Consider the following 27,747-nt stretch of genomic DNA (forward strand, 5'->3'; position numbering starts at 1 on the left):
CAATCTCTTCCAGTTGGCTTTCTTCTGCCCCCTCCTGCTTCTCTGAAGGAGCCCTTTCACTACTAGATTGATTAGCTCCCTAGTTTAACTGCTCTCCTCTTAGACCCATTTTTCTCACAGGAGGTAAGTGCCCCATAGACACCCCCCAGCAAATGCAGAAACCACCTGGCTTGTTTTTATTGCCCTGTAGCTTATTAAACATTTTGCCTTTTCTAGACTGGCTTTTCTATGAATCTTCTCAGACCACAGAGAAAGGTTTCAACTTGCCTTTTTGAGTTCCCTGCTTTCAGCAATTGCTACCACTTTGAAAGGGGTTAAAAAAAAACAGAGAGAGGGGACATAGATGCTACATGGAGTCTCCAGACCTGACTCCCTACAGGGAGAAACCCCTTCATTTCCCAGGCTGAAACTCAAGAACAAGAGCCTTTGGCTAAGGACTTAGGTGGGCGATAATCTCAAAGCTCACCTCTGTGTAACATATTCAGGACCCTGAGACCCGCCTCTCATGTTCCCTCAAGACCCTACAAGGTACAATCAGAAAGGAGGAGACAGACGAGAACTAAAGAATGATGATTTGCCTAACAACAAAGTACAGATCCCATAGGACTAAGCTCCTTAATGGATAAGAGGCAGTTAGGAAAATAATTTGTTTCCTCTTTTTATATATATATAAATTTATTTATTTTATTTTTGGCCGCATTGGGTCTTGGTTGCTGCGCGCTGGCTTCCTCTAGTTGCGGCGAGCGGGGCCTACTCTTCATTGCAGTGCGCGGGCTTCTCATTGCGGTGGCTTCTCTTGTTGCGGAGCACAGGCTCTAGGCGTGCGGGCTTCAGTAGTTGTGGTGCACAGGCTCAGTAGTTGTGGCTCGCGGGCTCTAGAGTGCAGTCTCAGTAGTCGTGGCGCACGGGCTTAGTTGCTCCACCGCATGTGGGATCTTCCTGGACCAGGGCTCGAACCCGTGTCCCCTGCACTGGCAGGAGGATTCTTAACCACTGCGCCACCAGGGAAGTCCCAATTTGTTTCCTCTTAATGGGTTTAATCTATGTTTCTCTGAGAATTATCTGTCTTCAAGGGAGGGGTGGGGGTATGCTTGTGGATGTTTAGTCCCAAAGTTATTGACTGCAATGTTAGAATTAAAAACTTACAGTGGCAAGGAGGTTGTAAAGGAGACAAAATTAGGAGGACCTGAACCCACCCTACCCTAGGTCTACCCCACCCTCACCCTACCCCCTCTGCTCTTCTAAGAACTTCGGATAGTGGTTCTCTACCGCTAACAGCATCAGGACCATGCTGCTGGACCCCGCTCCCGGGTTCCTGATTCATTAGGTCTGGAGCGGGGCCTGAGAATGTGCATTTCTGACAACTTCCCAGGTGATACTGTAGCTGCTGGTCCAGGGACCACACTTTGAGAATCACTGAGTTAGAAGATCAGCTGCCATCACTAAACCACCTCTTTCTTTTACACAACAATTTTAACCATGATTTTCAAACAGATTTTAAATTCCTTCATGGCAAAAGAACGATCCTAGGTAACCCAAACTGAGGTATGAGAAACCATATACTAAACATACATCTGCCCAGAATATCAATGTCACTTAAAGATTTGCAGAGGGGAAAACATTCAATGATTTAACCGGCAATTTTTAAACATTAAGTTATTGTTATAATGCAGAAATATACTTCTGAGTACAATGTGTAACAGTGAAATTTTTAAGACGAAATAAGGGATTTCTAAGAACCCTCCTATTTGTGCAGGGGGCACCTTTCGGGTTGCCCTCCGAAGATGTCAAACACTGCTGCTGACCCTGCTCTCCGAACTACGTGTCCAGGCCCCGGTGTGTGTGCACATGTGTACGTGTGTGTGCACATGTGTACATGTGTGTGTCTGCACATGTGTGCACTGTGTGTGCATACGTGTTATTGTTCTCACCTCCATGGGGATTGTTTTGTTGGGGGGAGGGAGGCAGGAATGTCCTTTGAGAAACACTGTTTTTAGGGAACATCAATTGATTACTCACACTTTAGGTGAATTAACTTAGTACACGTGTTCCACGAGGCTAGCTGTGGAATGAGGAAAAAAATCCGAACTAGGAGGAAAAGTGAGGTGGCAATGACGAAAGTGGCTTCCCATGAGCTTCAGACAAGGCTGCTGTCCAGAAGTAGGCAGTCGAGATCCTGGGCAAAAACAGGCACCCGGACCCGAAAACACACCATGGCTCTCAAACCCTCTTCAACTCCACTCTGTTATCCCATCCAGATCACCCTGAACAATTCCCAGGCCACGGCAGAGCTATTTCATAAGCAGTTTGTGAAAATAAAAGGGCACCTATTATTTGCCAACCAAGAGTTTAGCCAGTTTCTCCTTCCACTTTCCAAGTAATACCATGAGAAGCCAGTTTTCTTTCTCTGGGACTGCCCTGCAGGGGTTGCCTTCCCCCAAGTTCCTGGCTGTGCCCAGTTATTATTTCTGGCTGCCACAGTCCACAGAGAATCCGGGTGGGAGCTCCTACAACCAACAGGCACAAGAGATACGCTGACCTTTATTTTGAAGGCTTATTTCCCCGAAGTATTTCATTTATTACCAGAAATCATGACAATAATGTGTGTTCTAAACTTGTGGGCACCCCGGTATGAAAAGACTCACGGACGGCCACAGCAACAAAGACAGAAGCATCATCTGCAGAGACACCCATCCAATCCCGGAAAGGCTCTCACCTGTGCGATGAACTCTGGGAAGCTGAGGATGGGCCCGTTGTGGAAGACTGGGTAGTAGAAGACATAGGCCACCATCCAGGGAAAGGAGCAGAAGGTGTGCTCAGCCGGCGGCTGCTGCCAGCAGAGCTCCAGGCTGAAGCTGGTGTAGTACAGGCAGCGAACGGTCAGTGTGAACTGCAGCAAGTAGTACTCATTTTCCGTCTGGTACCACCCTCTCTGCAAAGTCACAAGGAGACAAGAACCTTGAGTGTCCAGGAGGGACATCACCCACTCTCCCAGGAAGGAGATCTCTTCCGCGGGCAGAGCAGCTGTCCCATCCAGGGAGTCGAGAACCACTGAACAGCAGGTAAACATCATCGATCACCAAAACACGCAATTAATGAGCAACGGGCAGGAGAGCGTCCCTAACATCAGCCATAAGCTTCGCATTAAGCCTGATGCAACACAGAGTGAAGGTTTTCCCAGATATGCATCTGTCAGATACACCAGCGGACGGCATGGATATCAGCTACATCCAGTGGGTACTCTAACAGCTCCTTCAACAACTCTGAAGACAAAGGGAAACTTATACAGGCAGACCTCAGGGTACTGCAGGTTCGGTTCCAGACCACCGCATTAAAGCGAGCACCGCAATAAAATGAGTCACACAATTTTTTGCTTTCCCAGTGCACATAAAAGTTATGTTTACGCTATACTGTAGGCTATTAAACTGTGCAACAGCATTATGTCTAAAAAGACAAAGAACATACCTTAATTTAAAAATACTTTATCGCTGAAAAAAAGAAAAAATGCTGTTGATCATCTGACAACGCAGGGTTGCCACAAACCTTCAATTTGTTAAAAAAAAAAAAAAAATGCAATATCCGCAAAGTGCAATAAAATCGGGTGTGTCTGTAAATGTCACGTGGGATTTATGTGTTCAGCATATCTTTCCTTTTGTTCTTCTATCATTAATTTGGCTCCACATGTAGTTGAAGACTATTTTCCAAATAAGCTTTAGAGAAACACCGTCAAAAGACATAGTCCCTGCCCTCAATGTACCTAAATGCTCATACCGGAGATAGGTATGTAAAAGTATAATTACAACACAGCATGAAATAATAACAAGTACGTACAAAATTAGGTATGGGGCTTCCCTGGTGGCGCAGTGGTTGCGCGTCCGCCTGCCGATGCAGGGGAACCGGGTTCGCGCCCCGGTCTGGGAGGATCCCACATGCCGCGGAGCGGCTGGGCCCGTGAGCCATGGCCGCTGGGCCTGCGCGTCCGGAGCCTGTGCTCCGCAATGGGAGAGGCCGCAGCAGAGGGAGGCCCGCATACCACAAAAAAAAAAAAATTAGGTATGGAACAAAAGACTAAAAGCAAATGTGGTAAAATCTTAATATTGGGGGAATAAAATTATGGATCATTTTATAATCTTTATATTTTCCTATATTTTCCATATTTTCTATAATACATATGTATTGCTTTTTTAATGAGAAAACAGGTTATGGCAATAGATACAAGAAATAAAATTGGGACAAAGGAAAGAGTTGTTCACTTGACCCATGAGGGTCTTTTAAGGCTTTACACTGAAAAACTAAGTACCGAACAGAGTTTCTATTCCTCGTCCAGGACTTCAGCAGCCACCAAGAAAAACCAAGAAAACTGCATGTGTGAAAGTATGGAAACCCAGGGCAACTAGTTTCTGGTCATTTGCTCTCTCCCCTTCAGCAGTATTTTTCACACCACCAGCTTACATAACAAATGGAATACTTATTCACCACCAACACCCATAACTAATGCTAACAGTCCCCAAATAAAGGATAATTACAACTGGAGACTGTCTTTGAACGTTTGCCAGGTCCCCCAAAAGTTAGGTGTGAATTTGTTTTTATTTTTATAGCAAATCTATTTTTAAGCACACTTATTTAAGTGATCGCCTAGTTTAATCATTCTGGCAAGTTACGTATCTTTGTTAGGAGAGAGACGCTACCCTACTTATTCTCTTAAGTCCAGGTTTTGAGACATGTGCTTGAAGTATTCGCCCCAGTCCATTGGTAAGAGTGAAGAAAAATTAAGGTAGCCTAACAACAGCAAGAATTCTTGAATTTTCAAAATACTACCATTTTTACAAAATTGCTTAACACATATTATCTTGTTGGATCCTTAAAACAACTCCATGAGGAAGGCAGAGCAGCTATTACCTCCATTTTCCAAATGACGAAATTAAGACTCAGAGGTTAAACACCGCCTCCAGTTTCAAGAGCAGGAGAGACAGTGAATAGAAGAGACTAGAAAACCACTGGCTCATCCTTCCCGTCACATTCTTTCCCATGACTGTACAGATCCAGGGCTCACCAATTCTAAGTGCCATCACTTAAATCAATGAAAAGGTGAATGAATGAGTGAACAAATGAACAAAAATAAAGACACCACGGGAAGCCCAGTTCCACATGACTAAAGAAAGCATATCAAAAGCTTCCCAACATGTTCTGTGCAAGGAAAATACCTGCCTTATCTGTTCAGGGACTATCGTGGGCTTCTGATGAGATAAGGAATGTGAGAGTTCCCTATAAACCGTGCAGCATTCTACAGATGATTGTTTTATTAAATGCATAGGGGATTATTGCTTTTTTTTCCCCCTTTGTTCCTGTGACATCTGGCACCATCCATGCCTGCCCAAACTGGGAGAAAAGGTACAAGGTCAGCGCTGGGCAACCTCCAAGGACTAAGACATAGTCAGATACAAAAGACTGCAGAATGCAACACCAGAGTTCACATGCATCAACCCCATGTGGCCACTAGAGGGAGCACCACCACAGTTCTTCAATTGACTCTTGTCTGAAAACAAAGGCATCTACCTGGATAAAGGTATTGCCAAAGGGGCCTTCTCCTTCCCAATGGTAAAACGGAGACTCTTACCTTAACTTCCTCCACATCTTGAAGCCTCAGTGTAGAGAGCAGGAAGAGAGAACAGAGCCATGACAGGAACAGCGACCGGAACTGGGCAACACAGAAGGAGATGGTGGTGTGAATAAGAACCATGGCTGTGCCTTGGGTCCCCAGCACACACCAGCAGGCCCACATCCCATAGGCTGTGAGGATCCAGGGTTTGTGCTGCAGACAGGGAGGGACCCAGTGAGAAAGACATGGGGGGTGGGGGTCGGGGGGGAAGGAAGAAAAAAGAGAAGGGTAAGTTAACAGGCATTGCTATTGAAGGTTCTACATAAAAGAGGGTAATGTCTTGTGACCCCTTAACAAAACTGTTCTCACTGGCCTGGGGATTTAGTGTAACACAGACAAAGAGGATTCAGAGGGACTTTCCACATTAACCCCAGAGTGATGGCTGCCTACCCCCAGGTCCCCAGAACTCCACCAGATCCACCCAGAGAAATGAGCCACTTTCCTGCCTTCAGCCAAAACCACTGGGACCACTGGATCCCACAACAATAAGATTTATGGCTGACTTTCAACAGACATTATGGGAGCCTGAAGACAGTTGGAAAAGCTGCCAACCTGGCACGCTAGCCCCTGCGTACACTATTCTGCAAAATGAAGGTAAGATAAAATACTGGTGCACATTGCTCGGGAGTTTTACTGAGAAAACTGGACCATCCAAACCACAAAAGGTTTTCTGAAGTTTAAACCAGAGACTTACAAGTAAATCTCTAATTACATTTTTATTTCATTAGCATATTATTTACAGTCAACTTTGTGTCACAGAAAAAGTATAGCTTACCTGTTTTCAGTGATAGCGAGGCCTTTGCATAGTCAATCCGATTAATACGTTTATTCCCATTTTAGGACAGAATTTTTCTATTTCATTATCAAGTTTTATAGTTATTGACATTGAATAACTAAATAGATAAATTAACATGTCTTTGCTTTTACAATATACTCTTGGTCATATCTGGCTGGTAAATCCTTACTTAAAAAACCACAATAATGTTTCAACATTGTTTGAGAGGCAACATATCTTAGTGGTGTAATTACTCAAGCTCTGAAGTCCAACTGCCTAAATAAATCCTGGTATCCCCAGTAACTAGCTGTGTGACCCTCGGCAACTTACTTAATCTCTCTGTGCCTCGGTTTTCTCAAATATAAAATTAGGATAGTAACAGTATCTACTTCATGAGGTTTTCGTGAGGATTAAGTTAAGTTAGTGCATGTAAAATGCTTACAACGGTGTCTGCATACACAGGAAGGACAAGGCAAATACTAGTTATTATTCCTATAGGAAAATATGATGTGGCTTTTTGGTGAGCATTCAAAAATAGGATTTCCAGGAATACACTGAGTTGAAAAGTAGGGGCTGCTTGAAATTAGGTCTTCCTGTGAAAACAAAAAGACTTCTTTAAGGGAAAGACAGATGTGGACTGCACACTGTAAATCCCATCCTTCAGTGCTAACTCTCCCAAAATATTGCCTTAGTACAATTCCTTACCAAACTTATACTCCAGCCTAAGAGAGAACATTTTAAATGAGGGACTAGGTCAGTCACTTTGAAGTTCCAAGAAAATCAGAGAAATCTGCAGTTCATTGTTACTATTTTTCCATCCTATTACCCACATTAAACAGCCACATAAATTGGCTTCAAACTTTCCCCCAAGCACTTACCTCTGGACAGAGTTCAATTATAAGGAACAAGGTCACCAGAGACTATTTTAAGAAGTAGTTCTAATGAATGAAAAAAAAAGGGAAGGGGTGTCTTTTTCAACTTGATCTACAGCATTTACCACTTGGAATCTTTTTCCATGTGTGCATGGCTACATACATATACGCATAACACAGCTACATTTTTATTGAGTGCTATTTGATCCATTTGGAAAAAGCCTGTTTGTTGGGATTCATTTGGGAACTTAACCACAGACTTAAGCTGCTTCAGCTTGAAAAAGCTTTTTTCAAGAACTTGAGAAAGTTCTTTTCAGGAACTACTTAATACTGCTGTGCAAACCCCATCTGCTCCAGAGATTCTCTGATGAATTTTCCTGTACTCACAAATGATACCATGGGGGCACACAAGGTTGTCCTATACTCTCATCCTCGCCATCTTCCTCCTGCCGAAGAGTACAGGCAGACAACGTCTAATTTTCTCTAAGACATCACAGAAAATGCACCCACGTGAACCTCATATTCTCTGCTGTCCCTCCTATTACCCACTCATCCTCCCCAACGGGCAAAGAAAACTCCGCTATACACATTCACAGCAGGCAGGTGATAAAAAGGGAAAGATGTGAACAATGTAAAAAAAAAAATCACCTATTTTAAAACAAAAATTAGAACCCGACTAACATATTGATTTTTTTCATTCTATAAAGTGAATGCAATTGGGATCCCATCCTTGAAAACACCACTAAGATGCTGATACACCACGCCTAGTCTTCCACGCCTTGTTCTCTGACTGGCATGACAGGAACAGTCCCCCACTATCAATGCAGCCCTTAGGGCACACCTCCTCCAACCGCTATGCCCCCCACCAAAAGTAAAAAACTAACAAACTAAAAACCTGACTTATTAAAATGCTGAGTATCTTGTAAGACAATTTACTGTACACACACACACACACACACACACACACACACACACACACACACACACGCCTAGACCAGCAAGAAGCAGGACAGAGAGGGCGAGAAGTAGAAATGTGACACTGCCTAGCAGTGCAGGCAGCAGCATAGAAGGTCTGCTGCTCTGAGGAGGAGGAGGGCCTTGCCCAAGTGATTCAAAGACCATTTTCGGGCTTCCCTGGTGGCGCAGTGGTTGAGAGTCCGCCTGCCGATGCAGGGGACACAGGTTCATGCCCCGGTCCGGGAAGATCCCACATGCCGCGGAGCGGCTGGGCCCGTGGGCCATGGCCGCTGAGCCTGTGCGTCCGGGGTCTGTGCTCCGCGACGGCAGAGGCCACAGCAGTGAGAGGCCCGTGTACCAAAAAAAAAAGACCATTTTCATATGCAAGGCCTAAAGACAGCCCTGTTCCACCTATTTCTACTCCAAAAGTGCTTATGTATTTAATTTATCAAACTTGTGTCCACCTCTTTAGCAAAAATGCTTAAATATCAAATATTGAGCCTCTGACATCAAATATGCCAGGAATCTTTTAACTTTTCAAAACTAAAAAAGAAAGTGTCTTATGTTTTATTCCAAAACAATACTTCTGATTCATCGCTAGAAGGGCTTTAAAAACTTCTTCTGCAAGTTCTCAGGGCAATCTGGGCAGATAGGCACAGTTTTGGTCACAGACATAATCTGTCAAGTTCAAGATTTAAAAACCTGCCTAGGGAACTCCCTGGCAGTCCAGTGGTTAGGACTCCGTGCTTTCACTGCTGAGAGCCTGGGTTCAATCCCTGGTCGGGGAACTAAGATTCCGCAAGCCGGGCAGCGCAGCCAATATAATTAATTAATTAAAACCAATTAGTTTATTTTAATTAATTTATTTTAATTAATTGATTAAAGATCTGCCTAAAAGAATAGCCCAATTCATTTAAGTTAAGAGGTTCAAATGACGATTATGATTGGAAACTGCTGTTCACTTGAAATGAGGCACAAAGAATCATGTTGATCAAGTAACATGTACAAATAAAACAATCTTAATTTAATGTTGGGCTGTGATGTTTCTAATTTAGAGATTTAAATTCTAATCAAGTATTACTTTTATATGATGCTTTTTTTTAAATTGAGATTTTTATTGAGACAGTTGTAGATTCACCTGCAGTTATAAGAAATAACACAGAGAGATCCCATGGACACTTTACCCAATTTCCCCCTATGGTAATGTTTTGCAAGACCAGAATATATCACAACCAGGATGGTGACATTGCAACAATCCACAGACATTCAGGTTTCCCCAGGTTTACCTGCACTCGTGTGTGTGTGTGTGTGTGTGCGTGTGTGTGTGTGTGCGTGTGTGTTTAGTTCTATACGGTTTTATCACATAAAAGGTTTTATCACATATAGGTTCAGTGTCCAACACAGTAAAGATACTGAACAGCTCCATCATCCCAAGCATCTCTTGTATTGCCCTTTTATAACCACACCCACCTTTTTCCTGCTTCCTTTACCCCACATCCTTAATCCCTGGAAACCACTAATATCCTCTCCGTTTCTAAAATTTTGTCATTTCAGAAGTCATACAGTATGTAACCTTCAGGACTGGCTTTTTTTAAAAAATAAATTTCCTTGTTTTTTATTTTGTGGCTGTGTTGGGTTTTCGCTGCTGGGTGCAGGCTTTCTCTAGTTGTGGCGAGCGGGGGCTACTCTTCGTCACAGTGCGTGGGCTTCTCATCGTAGTGGCTTCTTTTGTTGCGGAGCATGGGCTCTAGGCACACGGGCTCAGTAGTTGTGGCTCGCGGGGTCTAGAGCGCAGGCTCAGTAGTTGTGGCGCACGGGCTTAGTTGCTCCACGGCATGTGGGATCTTCCCGGACCAGGGCTCAAACCCGTGTCCTCTGCACTGGCAGGTGGATTCTTAACCACTGCGCCACCAGGGAAGTCCCAAGACTGGCTTTTTTTCACTCAGCATAATTCCCTGAAATCCACCCAAGTTGTGACAGGTATCAAAGGACTGCCCCCTTTTTATTGCTGAGTAGTTTCCATGGTGTGGATGGACCACAGTTTCTTTAACCATTCACCTGTTGAAGGACATCTGGGCTGTTTTCCAGCTTGGGGCTATTATGAATAAAACTGAAATGAACATACATGTACAGGTTTTTATGTAAATATGTTTTCATTTCCCTAGGATAAATGCCCAAGAGTGAGCTTGCTGGGCTGCATGGTAGTTGCATGTTTAGAGCTCTATAAAAACTGCCCAACGGTTTCCCAGAGTGGCCATTTTACATTTCCACCAGCAACTTATAAGGGATCCAAATGCTGCATCCTCACCAGCATTTGGTGTTGTTACTATTTTTTACCTGATCGACTCTGGTAGTTGGACAGGGGTATCCCACTGTGGCTTTAACTTGCATTTACCATGCTCTTTTAAAGGGTATCAAAGTGTGAGTAACCTGAACCTTGCATCAATAAGATGGACTGAATGAACTTCGCTGGGGCACAAGATGCCAGCCCATCAGAACTATCCTGACCCCCTTAACTCTCTTTATTCCAGGTTCTTCAGTTCCTGATAGGAGACAAAAAGGAAGGCAGGGGAAGAGGAGAAACTTTTAAAAGTTTAACAAACAATAAGAAAGAAACTGTGCTCTGTTTTCGTGGCAGTTGAGATAAAGTGAGACTAAATACTATGGCCTTTCTGATGGAATTAGGCCAGACTGAATTGGGTAGGCTCCCATTGCTCCTTTGTTTATACTGAACCACTTCTCAAAACAGGGCATTGGGCTTCCCTGGTGGCGCAGTGGTTGAGAGTCCGCCTGCCGATGCAGGGGACACGGGTTCGTGTCCCGGTCCGGGAGGATCCCACGTGCAGTGGAGCGGCACATGGGATCTTCCCGGACCGGGGCACGAACCCGTGTCCCCTGCATCGGCAGGCGGACTCTCAACCACTGCGCCACCAGGGAAGCCCCTGTTCTCTCTTTTTGATAGGCTCCCTTAACAAATTAATATCCTGTCTTGTTCATAATACAATAACGTAAGAATCTTACATGGTACCGAGCATATAGCAAGTGTTTCATAAACACTGGATAAATGAATGGTTAGAATAGTTGGATGGATAGATGGGTGGATGGATGGGTGTATGGATAGATGGATATGCTTCCCCAGGTATTAGGGTTTAACCTGGCAGTTATGACTAAGAACAAGAAATTAGCACCAAAATTTTGGGCTTTTTAGCCACTAATGTGAAAACCTGCTGATTTCCAAAGTCTCTGCTTGTACACCTAACCCCTTATGAACAGACTGCTTTGCCAATGCAGATAGGATAAAAAGGTGTTATTTCACATCTCACTGCCTACTGCCTGTTTTCACTCACAGGAATCTCTTACAATCTTGTGTTGGGGGAAGGCTCAAATAGTGCACAACTGATAGGGTACAGGCACCAACCTTTGAAAGCAGACTCTTTGATAGAACCTGATTCCTGTCACCCCAGGGAAGGCTTCCGAGAGATCAACAAATTCAGCTGGTGTGTTTCAAAGTCTGAAATCAGCACCCCTGAGAAAAGACCATGGACTTGTGGCCTTTTCTTCTGCAAATCTATATTCTTCAAATCTTCCTCATAGGGAGCCAGGACCCAGCCACAGGAAGAGCTGGCTGGCCATGCCCCGCTCACACCATCTCTTCTTCCCTTCTGCTTTAGCTTGTTCTGTGCTGTGGACACAGTGATAACAGGATGTGCCTGAGTGGTTCCCCTCATTAGCTCACCTCTGTAGGGAGGAACCAAAGTGCAAAGGCTTGGTGAAGACTCCTGCTGGCAACTGGACCAGACTTTGCTGTGTATTAATTCTTTTTGTACATCTGCCCAGAAACCACTCAGTGGGGGCACTGCTTGAGAAATAAATAAAAGGAGTCAATCAATAACCCTTATGCACAGCATAATTTATTGCATATTACATAATCAACTGCAGCTGCTACTGAAAAAAATATATATATATGTGGGGGGGGTGGGGGGGTGGTGTGTGTGTGGTGTGGTGTGTGGTGTGTGTGTCTGTGTGTGGTGTGTGTGTGTGTGGTGTGTGTGTGTGTGTATGTGGTGTGTGTGTGTGTGGTGTGGGTGTGGTGTGTGTGGTGTGTGTGTGTGTGGTGTGTGTGTGTGTGTATGTGGTGTGTGTGTGTGTGGTGTGTGTGTGGTGTGTGTGGTGTGTGTGTGGTGTGTGTGGTGTGTGTGTGTTGTCTGTGTGTGTATCCCCACACAAACAAAAACGGAAAATAAACAAAACCATCGCAGAGACCACGCCACGGCATTCTAGCCTCCTTTTCCTGGGAGCAAAGCCCAGTGGGCCCAAACAAAGCCAATTTCATCCGTCCTTAGAGATGCAGTGATGGAGGTGGAAGAGTCTGATTCCAGGAAAACCATTAATGCATGAGATTCCTATTAGGTGTGTGGTTTCGATAATATGCTGGGAGGGAGTGCCTGTTCACCACGGCCTTCCAGACGTTAGTTTACTTGTCTCCGCCAGCGCCATGGGACCACGCTTTTCAGCCTGCGACCAATGAGCTCAGCCAGCAGGGGCCCAGGGCTAATGATGCAGGTGCTGCCAGTCAGAGGCCAGGTGAGAACGCACCCCGTGGTCAGCAACAGCTCCCAGCCTCGGCCCCCCACACGGCCAGCCTTCTCAAAAAGTTTGCACAGGGGTATTTTTGGTTCTGAGGGCAGGGAACGCAACGTCTCAGGTGGTGAGGGTGTTCAAGAAAGGAGGCCACTGTCTGACCCACCCCACATTCGTTCCAATCATAATAAACCCGTAGCCAAAGCTCAGAGCCGTTACTCAGCCTCCCCTCCCTCCCAGGGCACTGCCCGCGATGTAGTCTTGCCAAATCCCAGAGAGATCCCTACCCAGAGAAAAGGCGTTTAACCTTGGCCAAGGAGCTCAGTGGAAAGTTTTATTACCTGTCATGGCAAAAAAAAACAAAAAAGGAAGAAAAAGAAAATCCCACCTTTGAAAATAAACTCTTCTTTGCCTCTCTCTGGGAGGAGGTAGGGCCACAAAGGCAGAGACGGGATTAGATAGTAGATGAAGGCGGGAAGCATCCTTCAGGGTTCAAGGGTTGTAACCTCAAGAAGTGATAATGCCTAATCCTCTGCACAGCATCGTCCACAGTTCATGATGCCCCCCAGAATGGGGAAACAAAAGACAACTGCAACCCAAATCTTCCACCCTGAGTAAGTACCAAAAACATGCACCCAAATTAAGGCCATCTGGAACACTCAGTCCAGGTGGTGAAAGCATGGAACTAATGGGGCCAAAGTTGTGGTTCATACTTACATAAGGACCAAGCAGACTCAGACAAAGAGCACACTGTGCCCCAGCCCGACCAGAACCCTGCCCACCAGCTGTTGCACAAATCAAACCTGTGGTCACAAAGAGATGGGAGACCACACACACACGCGCGCGCACACACACACACACACACACACACACGCACACGCACACACACACAGCTCAGTGCGAACTCTGCCACGTTCCAAGAAAAATGCAAACAAAACCTCCTACTGAGTTTGGATAAGATGTGCTCTGCAGATAAAAAGACAAGTCCACCTATCCACCCATGCCTGGTAATGAGATGCAGGAAGCTGAAATAAGCAGATGATTCCACTCCCTTCAAGGCACAGCTCACAAGCTGCCTCCTCGGGGGCCTTCCCTGACACCCCCGGGCAGATGTGGCCCGCTCCTCCCAGGATCCTGATCAGGATTTGGTTTCCTCGGTCACTTCTCACTCAGCTCCTGGGGGGAGGGACTGTGTCTCCCCATCCTTTCTCCCACAGCCTAGCTCAAGCTTGCAACAGGGTCAGAGAAAGACATGAAGGAGAGGAAGGTAGGTATGGCTGGACAGACAGCCTCTGCCCTCTGGGGTTTCAGAAGTTCTGACAGTAGCCTCCTTTTTGAGCACCACGGAGGGAACGGCTCCCAGGAGCACACACAGACCGCAGTCGCGGCACACAGCAAAGGCCGGCGGACCCCAGCAGCAGCCACCTCTTACTTGGCTGTCATCGTATGCCAGCACAACCTTGAAAACCATCGGACTCTCACCACTACCCCAGGAAGCAAGCGGTACCGTCCCTGTTGTACAAATGAGGAGAAAGGCTTCAAGATATTAATTAACTGGCTTAAGACTGCATCACTAAAAAGCGACAAAGCCGGGTTTCAGCCAGGAGCTCTTAGCCATCCTGAATGTGGACTCCTAACAGGAAGAGACTTAACTCAAAGTTACAAGCAAATTAACCACAGGAACATCTATATCCTAACCTAGGTAGGTTTCTGATGGTGGTAGGTGCAAAATAGGAGCTGAAAACGGAGGAAATTTGGAAAGAGGGAGGAATATCCGTCCACGAGCAGAGAGTGAATCTACATCTTGCACGGTCTACTGGGGCTATATCTACTCCAAGGGAAGGGGGGAAGTGGTTCTTGGGGACAAGAAAACCTTCCTCTATACATAAAGCACAGGCAGGTACAAAGTACATAAACAGACAGTACATCTGTGGTATTAAAATGTCATAAAGAGGAAGTGACAATTGGGGAAAAATAGCTAAAAGTGCTCCTGGGGGAGAAATAATGAAAAAAAAAAAAAAAGCTAGAGAAACACTGATCTACAGGAAGCAAACAAGAAGTAGCAAGACAAAGAGTGGGAAGCAAAGGAGACCAGTCAGATGGGGCCATGTTCAGCCTGATGCACATGGCAGAATGGTGAGGAAGGCAGGGGAGGAAAACTCAGTGTGCCCAGGGCAGCCTCATCTTTCCTTCTCCCTGCCACGCCATTCTTCCACGTGTTCAGTTAAAAATATATCACATATCAAACACAGGGAAAGGAATATTTATAAAGTTTATAAGGTATAAAGAATAATGAAATAACACTTGCATACCTAGCACCAGCTTAAGAAAGATAAAGCTGGGCTTCCCTGGTGGCGCAAGTGGTTGAGAGTCCATCTGCCGATGCAGGGGACACGGGTTCGTGCCCCGGTCCAGGAAGATCCCACATGCCGCGGAGCGGCTGGGCCCGTGAGCCATGGCCGCTGAGCCTGCGCATCCGGAGCCTGTGCTCCGCAATGGGAGAGGCCACAGCAATGAGAGGCCCACCTACCACAAAAAAAAAAAAAAAAAGAAAGATAAAGCTATCAGTGCTTTAAAGGGCCCCTGAGCATATGTCAAATATATCTCAATTTTTAAAATGTCAATTATACCTCAATAAAAATAAATAAATAATCAAAGCAAAAACAAACCAAAAAAGGGCCCTGGTTATCTCTCCTCTGATTCTCTTTTCAGCTTTCTTTTTTGGCTGCGTTGGGTCTTCGTTGCTGCGCGCGGGCTTTCTCTAGTTGCGGTGCGTGGGCTTCTCTCTTTTCAGCTTTCTTTTTTGGCTGCGTTGGGTCTTCGTTGCTGCGCGCGGGCTTTCTCTAGTTGCGGTGCGCGGGCTTCTCATTGCGGTGGCTTCTCTTACTGCGAAGCACGGGCTCTAGGTACACGGGCTTCAGTAGCTGCAGGACATGGGCTCAGTAGTTGCAGCACACAGGCCCTAGAGCGAGCGGGCTTCAGTAGTTGTGGTGCACAGGCTTAGTTGCCCCATGGCATGTGGGATCTTACCGGACCAGGGATTGAACCCATGTCCCCTGCATTGGCAGGCGGATTCTTAACCTCTGTGCCACCAGGGGAATCCCTCTCCCCTGATTCTATCTCCCCAACCAGATGTGACCACTATCCTGAATTTATTTTCATGGCTATCTCACCTTTGTGATCATACACGTGAATGTATCATTTAGTCTGTACAGCTCTATGTGCATAGGATCATATCTGATAGATTCCTCTGCAACTTGCCTTATTAGCTCAATGTCGTGATCCAGAAATTCAGCCACGTTGACAATTACAATTCATTCCTTTCCATGGAATAAATTCACTACAATTCATCCATTTCCCCATAACGAAAATTTGGATTGCTTCTGGCTCTTTGTTACTACAATCTCATTGCTGCAATGAACGTCCTGGCTCATGTCCCGATTGGCAGAGAAGAGCTTCTGCAAGGAACATGTCCGAGTTAGCACTGGTAGCTGTGGACTTTGCACCTCTTTGACTTCACTAGGTAATGTAATACAAAGAAGCCATACCAATATATACTCACAACCTCTCTGTATGAGTTCAGGTGGCCAGTACCTGATATCATCAGGGGATTTTTGTTTTATCTTTTGCCAAACTGAAAGTATGAAATGGTATCTTGTAGTTTTAAGGTACATTTGCTTGACTACTAATGAAGTTGAACACATTTTCATAAGTTTATTGGTCATTTGTGTTTCTTCTTCTGCAAATTCCTTTTCCCATATTGAGCCCTTTTTCTATTGGGTGACTTGTTTTTTCCTTTTGAAATTTCTTTATATATTCCAATACCAAACCTCTGTCAGGTTGCAAATAAATTCTCAATTAGTGACTTGCCTTTTCACTTTCTTCATTGTGTTTCTGGATACATACAAAGATGTACATTGATTATTATACATTGATAAGTTCTTGGTTTTAATGTGGTTAAACTTATCAATTTTTTCCTCTACACGTTATACTTTTTGTGTCTTAATTAAGAAATCTTTCTCTACCCTACCGTCAAGAAGTATTCTCCTCCTACATCATGCTTTCTAAGTTTCATACTCTTTAAGTCCTTTTCTTTTTCCTCTGGCTGCATTGGGTCTTTGTTGCTGCGCGCGGGCTTTCTCTAGTTGTGGTGAGTGGGGGCTACTCTTCACTGCGGTGCGTGGGCTTCTCTTGTTACGAAGCATGGGCTCTAGGCGTGCGGGCTTCAGTATTTGTGGCACAAAAGCTCAGTAGTTGTGGCTCTCGGGCTTCGCTGCTCTGTGGCATGTGGGATCTTCTTGGACCAGGGATCGAACCTGTGTCCCCTGCACTGGCAGGTGGATTCTTAACCACTGTGCCACCACGGAAGTCCTATTTAAGGACTTAATTGAAAATGATTATGAATGGTATGAGGTAAGTATTCATTTCTTTTTTTTTTTTTTTTTTTTTTTGCGGTATGCGGGCCTTCCTCTGTTGTGGCCTCTCCCGTTGCGGAGCACAGGCTCCGGACGCGCAGGCCCAGCGGCCATGGCTCACGGGCCCAGCCGCTCCGCGGCACGTGGGATCCTCCCGGACCGGGGCGCGAACCCAGTTCCCCTGCATCGGCAGGCGGACGCACAACCGCTGCGCCACCAGGGAAGCCCCCTATTTTTTTTTTTTCATTTCTTTTTAATATGACTCAACAATTGTGTCAGCACTGTTTATTGAAGTTTATCTTTTCCATGCAGATCTGAAATGCCACATCTGTCAAAATCAAGTTTCCATCTATGTACAAGTATTTTCTAAACTCTATTCTGTTACATTGGTCTATTTATCTATCTTAGTGCCAATACAACGTCCTAATTGTTATATCTTTATTAAGTCATAGTATCTGGTAGGGCGCATACTCTGATTTTGGTATCAATTTTATGCTCTCTTCTTCATAAAATGAATGTTCCCTCTTTTTTCTATTTTCTGAAAAAGCCTGGAAAATATTTAAATAATTTGTGCCTTGAATGTTTGGAAGAAGTGGTGTATTAGACTATTGTTTTCTTTACAAATAGATTTTTAACTACTTATTCAACTTCTTTTCATGATTATAGTACTATTCAGTCTTTCTATTTCTTCATGAGTCAGTTTTAGTAATTTATATTTTCTAGAAATGTGTCTGCTTTGCCAAACTTTTCAAAATTATTGTCATAAAGTTGTGCAAAATATCCTCTTACTATATTTTTTCATCCACTTTTCCACACCTAATATTGGTTATTTGTGCATTTTTTTTCTTGACCAATCATGCCACTGATTGTTTCATTAATGTCTACTCTTATTTTTGCTCTTTCCTTCCTTTTTTTTTGTTTCTTTTTTCTGTTCTTTCCTAATTTCTTAAGTTGTATGCTTAGCTCATTAATTTTCAGCTTTTCTTTTGTTTTAATAGGAGCATGTAAAGTTATACACTTACATAAAATTATCCAAGTAGCACCCTACAAGTATTGATATGTAATATATTTTTCATTCATTTCTAACTATTTTCTAATTTCCAGTATGATCTCTTTTTTTGCCTATTGTTATTTTAAAGTTTGCTTTCGTTTTTAATTTCTCAATGAATTAGAGTTTTCAGGTCACTGTGTTACTTGTTTCCAACTTAATTACACTGGGATTAGAGAAGGTAACCTATTTAAAACACAGTCTATGAAATTCATTGAAAATTACTTTATGGTTAAGATGTGGTCAGTTTTGGGCTTCCCTGGTGGCACAGTGGTTGAGAGTCCGCCTGCCGATGCAGGGGACATGGGTTCGTGCCCCAGTCCAGGAAGACCCCACATGCCGCGGAGCAGCTGGGCCCATGAGCCATGGCCACTGAGCCTGCGCGTCCGGAGCCTGTGCTCCGCAAAGGGAGAGGCCACAACAGTGGGAGGCCCACATACCACTAAATAAATAAATAAATAAATATGTGGTCAGTTTTTATAAATATTCTGTGTTCTTTAAGAGGATGTGAATTCTTTATGTTTTTTTTTTTTTTAAACCTTCAGTGGATTCCTGCTTCCCAAACTATAGTATTTGAGATCCTTCATAGTCTGCTTATAAACTACCTTTTTGTTTATTTATTTGGCTGTGCCAGGTCTTAGTTGTGGCATGTGGGATCTAGTTCTCCGACCAGGGATCGAACCCAGGCCCCCTGCATTGGGAGCACGGAGTCCCAGCCACTTGACCGCCAGGGAAGTCCCCATTTACGTTTCTTACATCAAGCTTACTAAGTGTATTATTTGTTTTCTTCTAACTGATATATCAATTAGTGATAAAATTATGTTAAAATCTCTCCCTAAAATCACAGATATATCTATTTATCTTTATGGTATTGATCAACTTCTGCTTTCTTTATTTGGAAGCAAAATAAACAAACTTAGAATTATAATATCTTCCTAATGAAATGAACTTTTTAGCCCGCGTACCGCAAAAAAAAAAAAAAAAAAAAAAAAAAAAAGAATAAAAAGAACCCTCTTTGTCACAAATAATGTTCTTTGCCAGCTGTTAATGAAACTGCACTAGTATCTAGGTGGACGGGACAAAGATGAGTCTTATATTAGCTGGAACACCTTTTCCATCCTTTCGCTTTCAAACACTCTGTGTCCTTGTGTCCTTCCATTTTAAGTATATCTTGCTAGGAAGCACCCCTGTGGATGCTGTTTTATTTCTTTGTTTATTTGCCTTTTTTTCTGTTTTACTTTTATCCAGTCTGACAATCCTTTTCTGGGGTTGGGGGGTGGATTGGGTCCATTCACACTGATTGTGACTACTGATATATTTGCATTTATTTCTGCCATTTCTTTGGTGCTTTCTCTTTGTCCTACCTTTTCCATGTTTCATCCTTACTTTTTAATGAAATTTCTAACAAATGAAGCCCACCATTTTTTAAAAATTTATTTTACTGAAGTACAGTTGATTTATAATGTTGTGTTAATTCCTGCTGTACAGCAAATTGATTCAGTTATACATATATATATATACATTCTTTTTCATACTCTTTTCCATTATGGTTTATCACAGGATACTGAATATAGTTAGGACTTTGTTGTTTATCTATTCTATATATAATAGTTTGCATCTGCTAATCCCAAACTCCCAATCCATCCCTCCCCCAACCCTCTCCCCCTTGGCAACCACAAGTCTGTTCTCTATATCTGTGAGTCTGTTTCTGTTTCATAGATAAGTTCATTTGTGCCATATTTTAGATCCCACATATAAGTGACAGCATATGGTATTTGTCTTTCTGACCTACTTCACTTCCCCCTTGGCAACCACAGGTCTGTACACTATGACTGTGAGTCTGTTTCTGTTTCATAGATAAGTTCATTTGTGCCATATTTTAGATCCCACATATAAGTGACAGCATATGGTATTTGTCTTTCTGACCTACTTCACTTAGTATGATAATCTCTAGGTCCATCCATGTTGCTGCAAATGACATTATTTCATTTTTTATGGCTGAGTAGTATTCCACAGTATATATGTGCCACATCTTCTTTATCCATTTATCTGTTGATGGACATTTATGTTGCTTCCATGTTTTGGCTATTGTGAATAGTGAGAAGCCCACCATGTTTTAAAAGGAGGAAAAGAGGGGCTTCCCTGGTGGCGCAGTGGTTGCGCGTCCGCCTGCCGATGCAGGGGAACCGGGTTCACGCCCCGGTCTGGGAGGATCCCACATGCCACGGAGCGGCTGGGCCCGTGAGCCATGGCCGCTGAGCCTGCGCGTCCGGAGCCTGTGCTCCGCAACGGGAGAGGCCGCAGCAGAGGGAGGCCCGCATACCACAAAAAAAAAAAAAAAAAAAAAAAAAAAAAAAAAAGGAGGAAAAGAAAAAGAATAATACTATCTCATCAACCCTACTTTACAGAAAATGATAAATTAAGATTCAGTGGTGAAAAGCCTTTCTAAGGTCAGAAAGCTAAGAAATGAGAAAGCCCAGGACCTAATCCATCATCCAGCACTCTTCCACTCCACGACAGCTGACCCTTTCCCACAGCAGCAGTGGTGAGACTGGCTGAATTTCACAGATACTCCTCAAAATAGCTCATCTTCCCCCCCACCACAGAGATAGAAAACTCAAGCATTAAGCTATTTATTTTACAGATGCGAAAACTAAGACCTAGGGGCAGTAAGTCATTTACCTAGGGGCAGAGAAACTTTGTGTTAGAAACAAAAATGTTAAATTTCTAGAAACACTGATGTCTTAGCAAATACCAAACAAATTTGTGGAAGAAAAGAAACACATTAATGAAGGCTGAGGTGGATATATCCATAACTAGTTTAGGAATACAAAAAAAATGGATTACTTATTATTAGGTTTGCTCAGAAGGTTATATAAAATTGAATGAAGGTGATCAAAAGGTACAAACTTCCAGTTATAAGAAAAATAAGTACTAAGAATATAATGTACAACCTGACGACTATGGCTAACACTGCTGTATGGTATATTTGAAAGCCACTAAGAGAATAGAATAGATCCTAAAAGTTCTCATGACAAGGAAAACACATTCTTTTCTTTTTTCTCATTTTTTCTTTGTATCTATATTAGACAATGGATATTAACTAAGCTTATTATGGTAATCATTTCACATTATGCGTATGTTAAGTCATTATGCTGTATACCTTACTTATACAGTGTCATATGTCAATTACGTCTCAATAAAACTGAAAAAAGAAAGCTGTATGAAATTTTAAAATATATTCAGATCTGATAGCATCTAAAATTTTTAATTTTTTGGTACTTTAGAAGATGGAAACCACTTGAGTACAAAAAAAGTAATCATTATCATATTTAAAACAAAGAAAGTTAGTGTGCTACTGGGATTTTCTGTATTCCAGGATGAGAAGCAGGCCCAGAAAGTACCGATTTTCAGGAAAGAGCTGAAAAATAGCCCAAGTCCGGTGACATCTCTAAGCACATGGCACTGTTTTCTCAGTTCACGTCCGGGTCTCTTGAGCCCAGAGGCTCCTGCTTCTTCTGTCCCTTCAGTTTCTTCACCTCCGTGAACCTCTAAGAATCAAACATTTCTCCTGGGTTGACTTCCAAGTCCATTTTTGGCTGTGCTTTGTTTTTACCGGGTAGATTTCCAAGCACAGACTCATTTTTTTTTCAGATTAGGAAACCACAGAGGCAAGATGCATATATGAGAGGATGCTGGACAAAGCCTGGCCCCTACACTAGAGAAAGATCCTCCTGGCACTATCTCAGGCCCCGTATTAGCTGTAGCTAATATAGAGGTTCTCAATCCCACCTCTTGCAAAAGCACTTTTCAAACATCTGCTTGGAAGAATCTCTTATTCTTGAAACCAGGCCAAGGAAAGAGCAAAATACTAGAATTCTGGTCTACAACAGCTACTGTAGCATAAATTACTGGACATGAAAATCATTCCCACTTCTTAATGAAATCATTCTCCTGAACTGAAATCACATAGATTCTCAACAGGTGGTTTTTATAAGATCATTTGATTAAGAAAGGTCTTAAAGAATACCATTTGAAGTTAGTTTTACTCTAAAACTTTCATATTCATTGGTTTGAAAAACGACTTGGAGGAAGTAAGCACAGGATAAGCATGTATGGAATTTTTATCTTATCAACATCATTAACAATTTATCCTATCTTTATCTTTTATTTTTATCTTTTTATCTGATAACTTATCTTATTGACCAGTAACAATTCTTGCTCATCTTTTCCAGTCTTCCAAGGCTAATATACATGTCTCCTGATTTCCTAGCTCAGGTCTCTTTCTTCACAAAAAGCAAAGGAGAAAGAAGCTTAAATGGAAATGATGCACATAACCGTACCTTCCTTGCAAGCAGGTTGGCTACTTGAGACACACCCACGTGGCCAAGGAGAAGCCACACCAGCCGCTGCTTGCCCCACTCCATCCAGAAGCTCCACTCAAAGTCAGTTGGGTCCTAAATCGGCCAAAACAGCAGTTTATCAGAGGGATCTTGGTAGTGTTTGAGGCAGAACACAAACTCCAGTTAATAAAACAATTGCAAGAAGAAGGCCAATGTGACTCCAAATGCTATAAAACAGCATTTACACAACATTTCCAGCATCTACCCCACCACACACCGCACCTACTTATACCCTCCCCTCCAGCTTAGCTGGTTTCATTGCCATTCCCCCATCGAGTGTCTTTGTTAAAGCTGATCCCCCAAACTCTGGACCCTCTATGGGATAGAAACTATTATTGACCCCACGTTATAAAATATGAAACAGAGACTTAAAGAATTCAGTTCATTTACCCAGCGTCACATAGATAGTACAAATAACAACTTAGGTTATCTCAGTTTCACCACCTAGATGCTTTCACCAGCAAGAGAAATGTACACTGGACACTAATAAAATTGTGTAAGGTCAGTCATGTTAAGTCTTGCTGTCACTTACAGGCAGGAAGATAATTTGATAGAGAAATTAACTAATTCCCTATAAGATTACAAGGAAAGAATGAAAGATATACTTCCCTTCACCTTGGGAAGCTATGTCCATCAGTGCCCTTTGTCTGCGTCTGTACCAGGCTCTGTGTCTATATGGCTCCCTGACAGGGGCAGGTGAAAACCTCTGGCAAGATTGGACCCGTGGACACCTGGGGGCTCACACCTAAAAGCCTCGGCCTCAGGAGCTCCGGGGAGATCATGGCAGCCAAGCTGAGCATGGAGGGAATAAGCACAGTGATTGGCCATTCTCAAACGGATAATGCGGGCTTGGCCCACGAGCATCTCGGCACCACCAGGATGGAGTGCAGATTTGAGGCCCTCAGAATTTTCTAGCCAAATCGTGTGGGTGACGAAGGAATCCCCCACTGACTACTGATCTATGGATACTGAACCTCTCATCAGTCTCTACAAGTGAAACTTTGAGTCAAATTTTTAATTGGGTTTAAAGGAAAATAGGATTTTTTTCTATTTTTTTCTTTTTTTTTTGCACCTGAGGATTGAGGGACAATATCGTACAAGTTGCACATATTACAAAACTCTTTTTTTCAGAAGCTAAAATATAGATCGAAGTGATCTTGATTCATATCAGACTATGGATGTAGAGGTAGCAAATGTAGCAGCTAAGGCTGCCGATTCATCTTGGGTTTGGATCCCGTATCTATCTACATACTGGCTGTGATGACCTTGAGTGAGATACTTCACCTTTCCGCTGTCTGCTCATACGATAACAGGACTGATTTTCTAGGAATCTGTGAGGTTTAACTGAAAATACATGCATATCAAAATTTTAAAACAGTACGCGGCACACAGTACTCACTAAAAATTGTTACTTGCCACTAACTGCTAGTCCCATGTGTTTTACATCCTGTGTTAACCAGCTAAGATTGTACCATGCTTTACATGTTGCCTCTTGTTAAAAAAAAACAAAAACAAAAAAAGTTTTTCTATTTTCCAAATAAAGAAAGACAGCAGTACTGTGCTTCTCAAACAACACGTTTTCCCCACAACCAAGATCCTGATACACACACAACCTGCTCATAGAGCCCCCATCCCATGAAAATCATAGATCTGGTCCAATTCCTTCCATTCAAAGACTGACTACATCAGAGCCCAGGACGTGCCCACGCTGCACACCCAGGCAGCAGCAGAGCAGAGAACTCAAATCGTTAACCGGGCTTTATCCCTGTTCCAGAGCTCACTTCCCCATCTTAAAAATGTCAAATTAGTGGAGAGTCAATCAACTGATTAAAGGCACAAAGGTCATGTGATGAGGCCATGCTAGTAAAATGCCACTTTGTAACATGGATGCAGACACTAAAAACCAAGATTGAATTTTTTTACCCCCCCTCAAAATAAAAATCCCAACATTTTAGCTTTTTAAATATAAATAATGTTTTTGAACATTCAGAATTACATTAGAATTCATCACCTCAGACTTATACCTATGTTTCAAAACTTTTCCAGGTTTAATTTCTAGGGGGGAAAAAAATGAAATAATATCTCATAACATTCAAGAAACCAAAAAAACTTTATGCTTCATCCTAAGGCCCAGAACTACTGAAAACCCTGTGCTGGTAAAATCCCATCAACAGGGCTTCCCTGGTGGTGCAGTGGTTAAGAATCCGCCTGCCAATGCAGGGGACACAGGTTCAAGCCCTGGTCCGGGAAGATCCCACAAGCCGTGGAGCAACTAAGCCCACGAGGCACAACTACTGAGCCTGCGCTCTAGACCCCATGAGCCACAACTACTGAGCCCGTGTGCCACAACTACTGAAGCCCATGCGCCTAGAGCCTGTGCTCTGCAACAAGAGAAGCCACCGCAATGAGAAGCCCATGCACCTCAACGAAGCGGAGTCCCCGCTTGCCACAACTAGAGAAAGCCCACGCGCAGCAATGAAGACCCAACGCAGCCAAATATAAATAAATTAAATAAATACATTTTTTATAAAAATCCCATCAACAACACTACACAGTCTCTCATCACTAATTATTTCAGAAAAGAGCCATTTAAAGGAAATAAAAACATTTTTCTTATGTCTGTTCTTCTCCATTTAAAATATTTACCTAAAGGAAATAACCAGACAGAAAAGCTGAATTAATGAATAGAAGATGGCCAATAAGTAGCAGTTACTGATTTGGGGAAGGAAAATGTTGACTTGCCTGATTCCATGAGCAAAAGCCTCATAGACCCTGAACTCACTCATTTCAAGGTAAATCTTAAAGTCTCAAATCAAGAACAACTTTTTCATGTTCTGTTCCCTCCCCATTTCCTTTCTCGATCCTGTAATTCTTAGTCAATTGGAAGCCTCTTCTTTGGTTCTGTAAGGAAGTCAAATATAAACCAGGGATAAATTCTAGCTGGACAGAACCAGGAAGGCTCCCCCGTGGAGAAAGGGGAGCCTGAACTCCAAGATTCACATCCAATCTTCTACATCAGTGCTTCTCAAACCTCAGTGGACACACAAATCACCTACAGATTTTGCTAAAATGCAGATTCTGATCCAAGAAGTCTGGGATAGGGCCTGGAATTCTGTCTTTCATCAAAGCTCTCAGGGGATGCCATGCTGCTGGCCTGGGGGCCACATTTCAAGTAGTAGAGATTGACATCATCAATCGGGATTCCCTACATTGTTCATAAGCCCAGAGAATCCTTAACAGCTCACACCACCCCACGCCATTCCCAGGCAGAGACATACTAAAGCTGACCACCCAATATTCACAAACAGAGCAACCATCATCCTGCTCACCATGGAAAGCTCTGAGTGCCTAAATGTGAGAATTTAATAAACTGAGTGAGTTAAGCATGGTTATTCATTCTGAGGCTTTCAGTGTGCAATGAGGCAAGAACAGAGAACTCTAAGGACATGATGATTCTGGGTCTCTTAAATAGGGACTCTAACTTCCTGGTGAAACATTATTTCTCCTACTCTTAACAAGGAAAAGGATCTGGGCCTCTTTTCCCAAAGAGAGCAGAGTTCTACACTAGGTACGGCGGGGAGGAAATGTAGAATTCCTCACCCTGGAGGAGGCCACGGTACCAACACTAACACCCCAGACTCTGAAAACCACTGCAAAGCAAGACAGGTAACAGTGGTGTCATTCATCTACATATACTAGAGATACAACTGAGACCTTTCCTTTTTTTTAATCCATGTTACAGATGAGTTAACTGGAGGTCAGAGCAGGCAAAACTAGAGGCGGCAGAGCTGGGTTTCAAACCCAGTCCTGTCTGATACCAAAGAGGAAGCCCTTTTCCAAGATGTTTCTACTTGTGCTGACGCTCTACCTGGATTCCCCCACCACTCCCAGACACACACACACACCCCGCTATCCGACCAAATTGTTTCCAACCCCGGGGATGCCTCCTTAATGCCCCATATCCACAGACGTGTCAGCTCCAGTGTGAAGCCTTCTCCACCCTTCCAGGTAGACCTCACTGCAACCCTTTCTCTGTCAATTCCCAACTCAATTCTAGCACTTTTACGATAGCACATTTTACTACAGCATATTTAGTATAGCACTTTTCATTCTAGCTATTTCATGTATTTTCTCTCTAGAGGAAAAAAATAGTAAGTTCCTGAGAGCAAAAACCTTGACTTAACCACAAATTTCTATCATGATTACCCAGCAATCAGTAGGCCTTTAAAATGGTGGGGAAGTGAAATCAGGTGGCCTAAGTTCTCATCACATTTCTCCCCCTGTGTAAACTTGGACAAGTCACTTAACTATCTGGCCCTGAGCCTTCCTGTACGTAAGATGAAGGGCAGATTGCTTTCAAAGTGTGGAAAAACAGTTATTTTTTTCCTAAAGGAAAAAATACTAAAGGAAAGAAATACTAAGAGAACAGCTAGTCACCGGCCTACAGACAGCGTCCTGACCGAGTGCCCATCATTCGGGGGGTAGTGGGGAGAGATCCCCCCTCATACTCCTCCCATGTCACCAACCCAGGCCTCCAAGTTCCACATCCACACTGTCAGCCTGTTCTGTTCCAGCAAGTTCCCCAGTCATCCAGCCTCTTCCCCAGATTGGGAAGAAACTACAGCATACAGACTGACTATGTGCTATGATTCTGCCTATAGCAAGATAAGAAAAAGAAAACTATCCTCAGAAAGGTTAAATATCCCATCCAAGGTCCCACAGCTAATATATGACAGAGCTCGACTTTAAAGCCCCAGGTCCTCAGGCTGCAGAGTCTGTGCCTCATGTAGTAAAATATATGTAACATACAATTTACCATCTTAACCCTTTTTTTTTTTTTTTTTTTTTTTTTTTTGTGGTACGCGGGCCTCTCACTGTTGTGGCCTCTCCCGTTACGGGGCACAGGCTCCAGACATGCAGACTCAGCGGCCAAGGCTCACGGGCCTAGACGCTCCGCGGCATGTGGGATCTTCCCGGACCGGGGCACGAACCCGTGTCCCCTGCATCGGCAGGCGGACTCTCAACCATTGCGCCACC

General features: G+C 43.5%; 1 protein-coding gene across 1 annotated transcript in view; it reads right to left on the reverse strand.

The window, feature by feature from the left end:
• Positions 1-27,747, reverse strand: part of HHAT (hedgehog acyltransferase) — a 364,592-nt gene that overhangs the window by 276,991 nt on the left and 59,854 nt on the right. The window contains exons 6-8 of the mRNA XM_055084098.1: positions 22,651-22,764; positions 5,618-5,812; positions 2,717-2,932 (exon numbers count right to left, since the gene is read on the reverse strand). Of these exons, the coding sequence (XP_054940073.1) occupies positions 2,717-2,932; positions 5,618-5,812; positions 22,651-22,764 (525 nt within the window). The remainder of the gene's footprint in view (positions 1-2,716; positions 2,933-5,617; positions 5,813-22,650; positions 22,765-27,747) is intronic.

Source organism: Physeter macrocephalus, chromosome 4 (assembly GCF_002837175.3).
Source record: "Physeter macrocephalus isolate SW-GA chromosome 4, ASM283717v5, whole genome shotgun sequence".
NCBI classification, from domain to species: Eukaryota; Metazoa; Chordata; class Mammalia; order Artiodactyla; family Physeteridae; genus Physeter; species Physeter macrocephalus.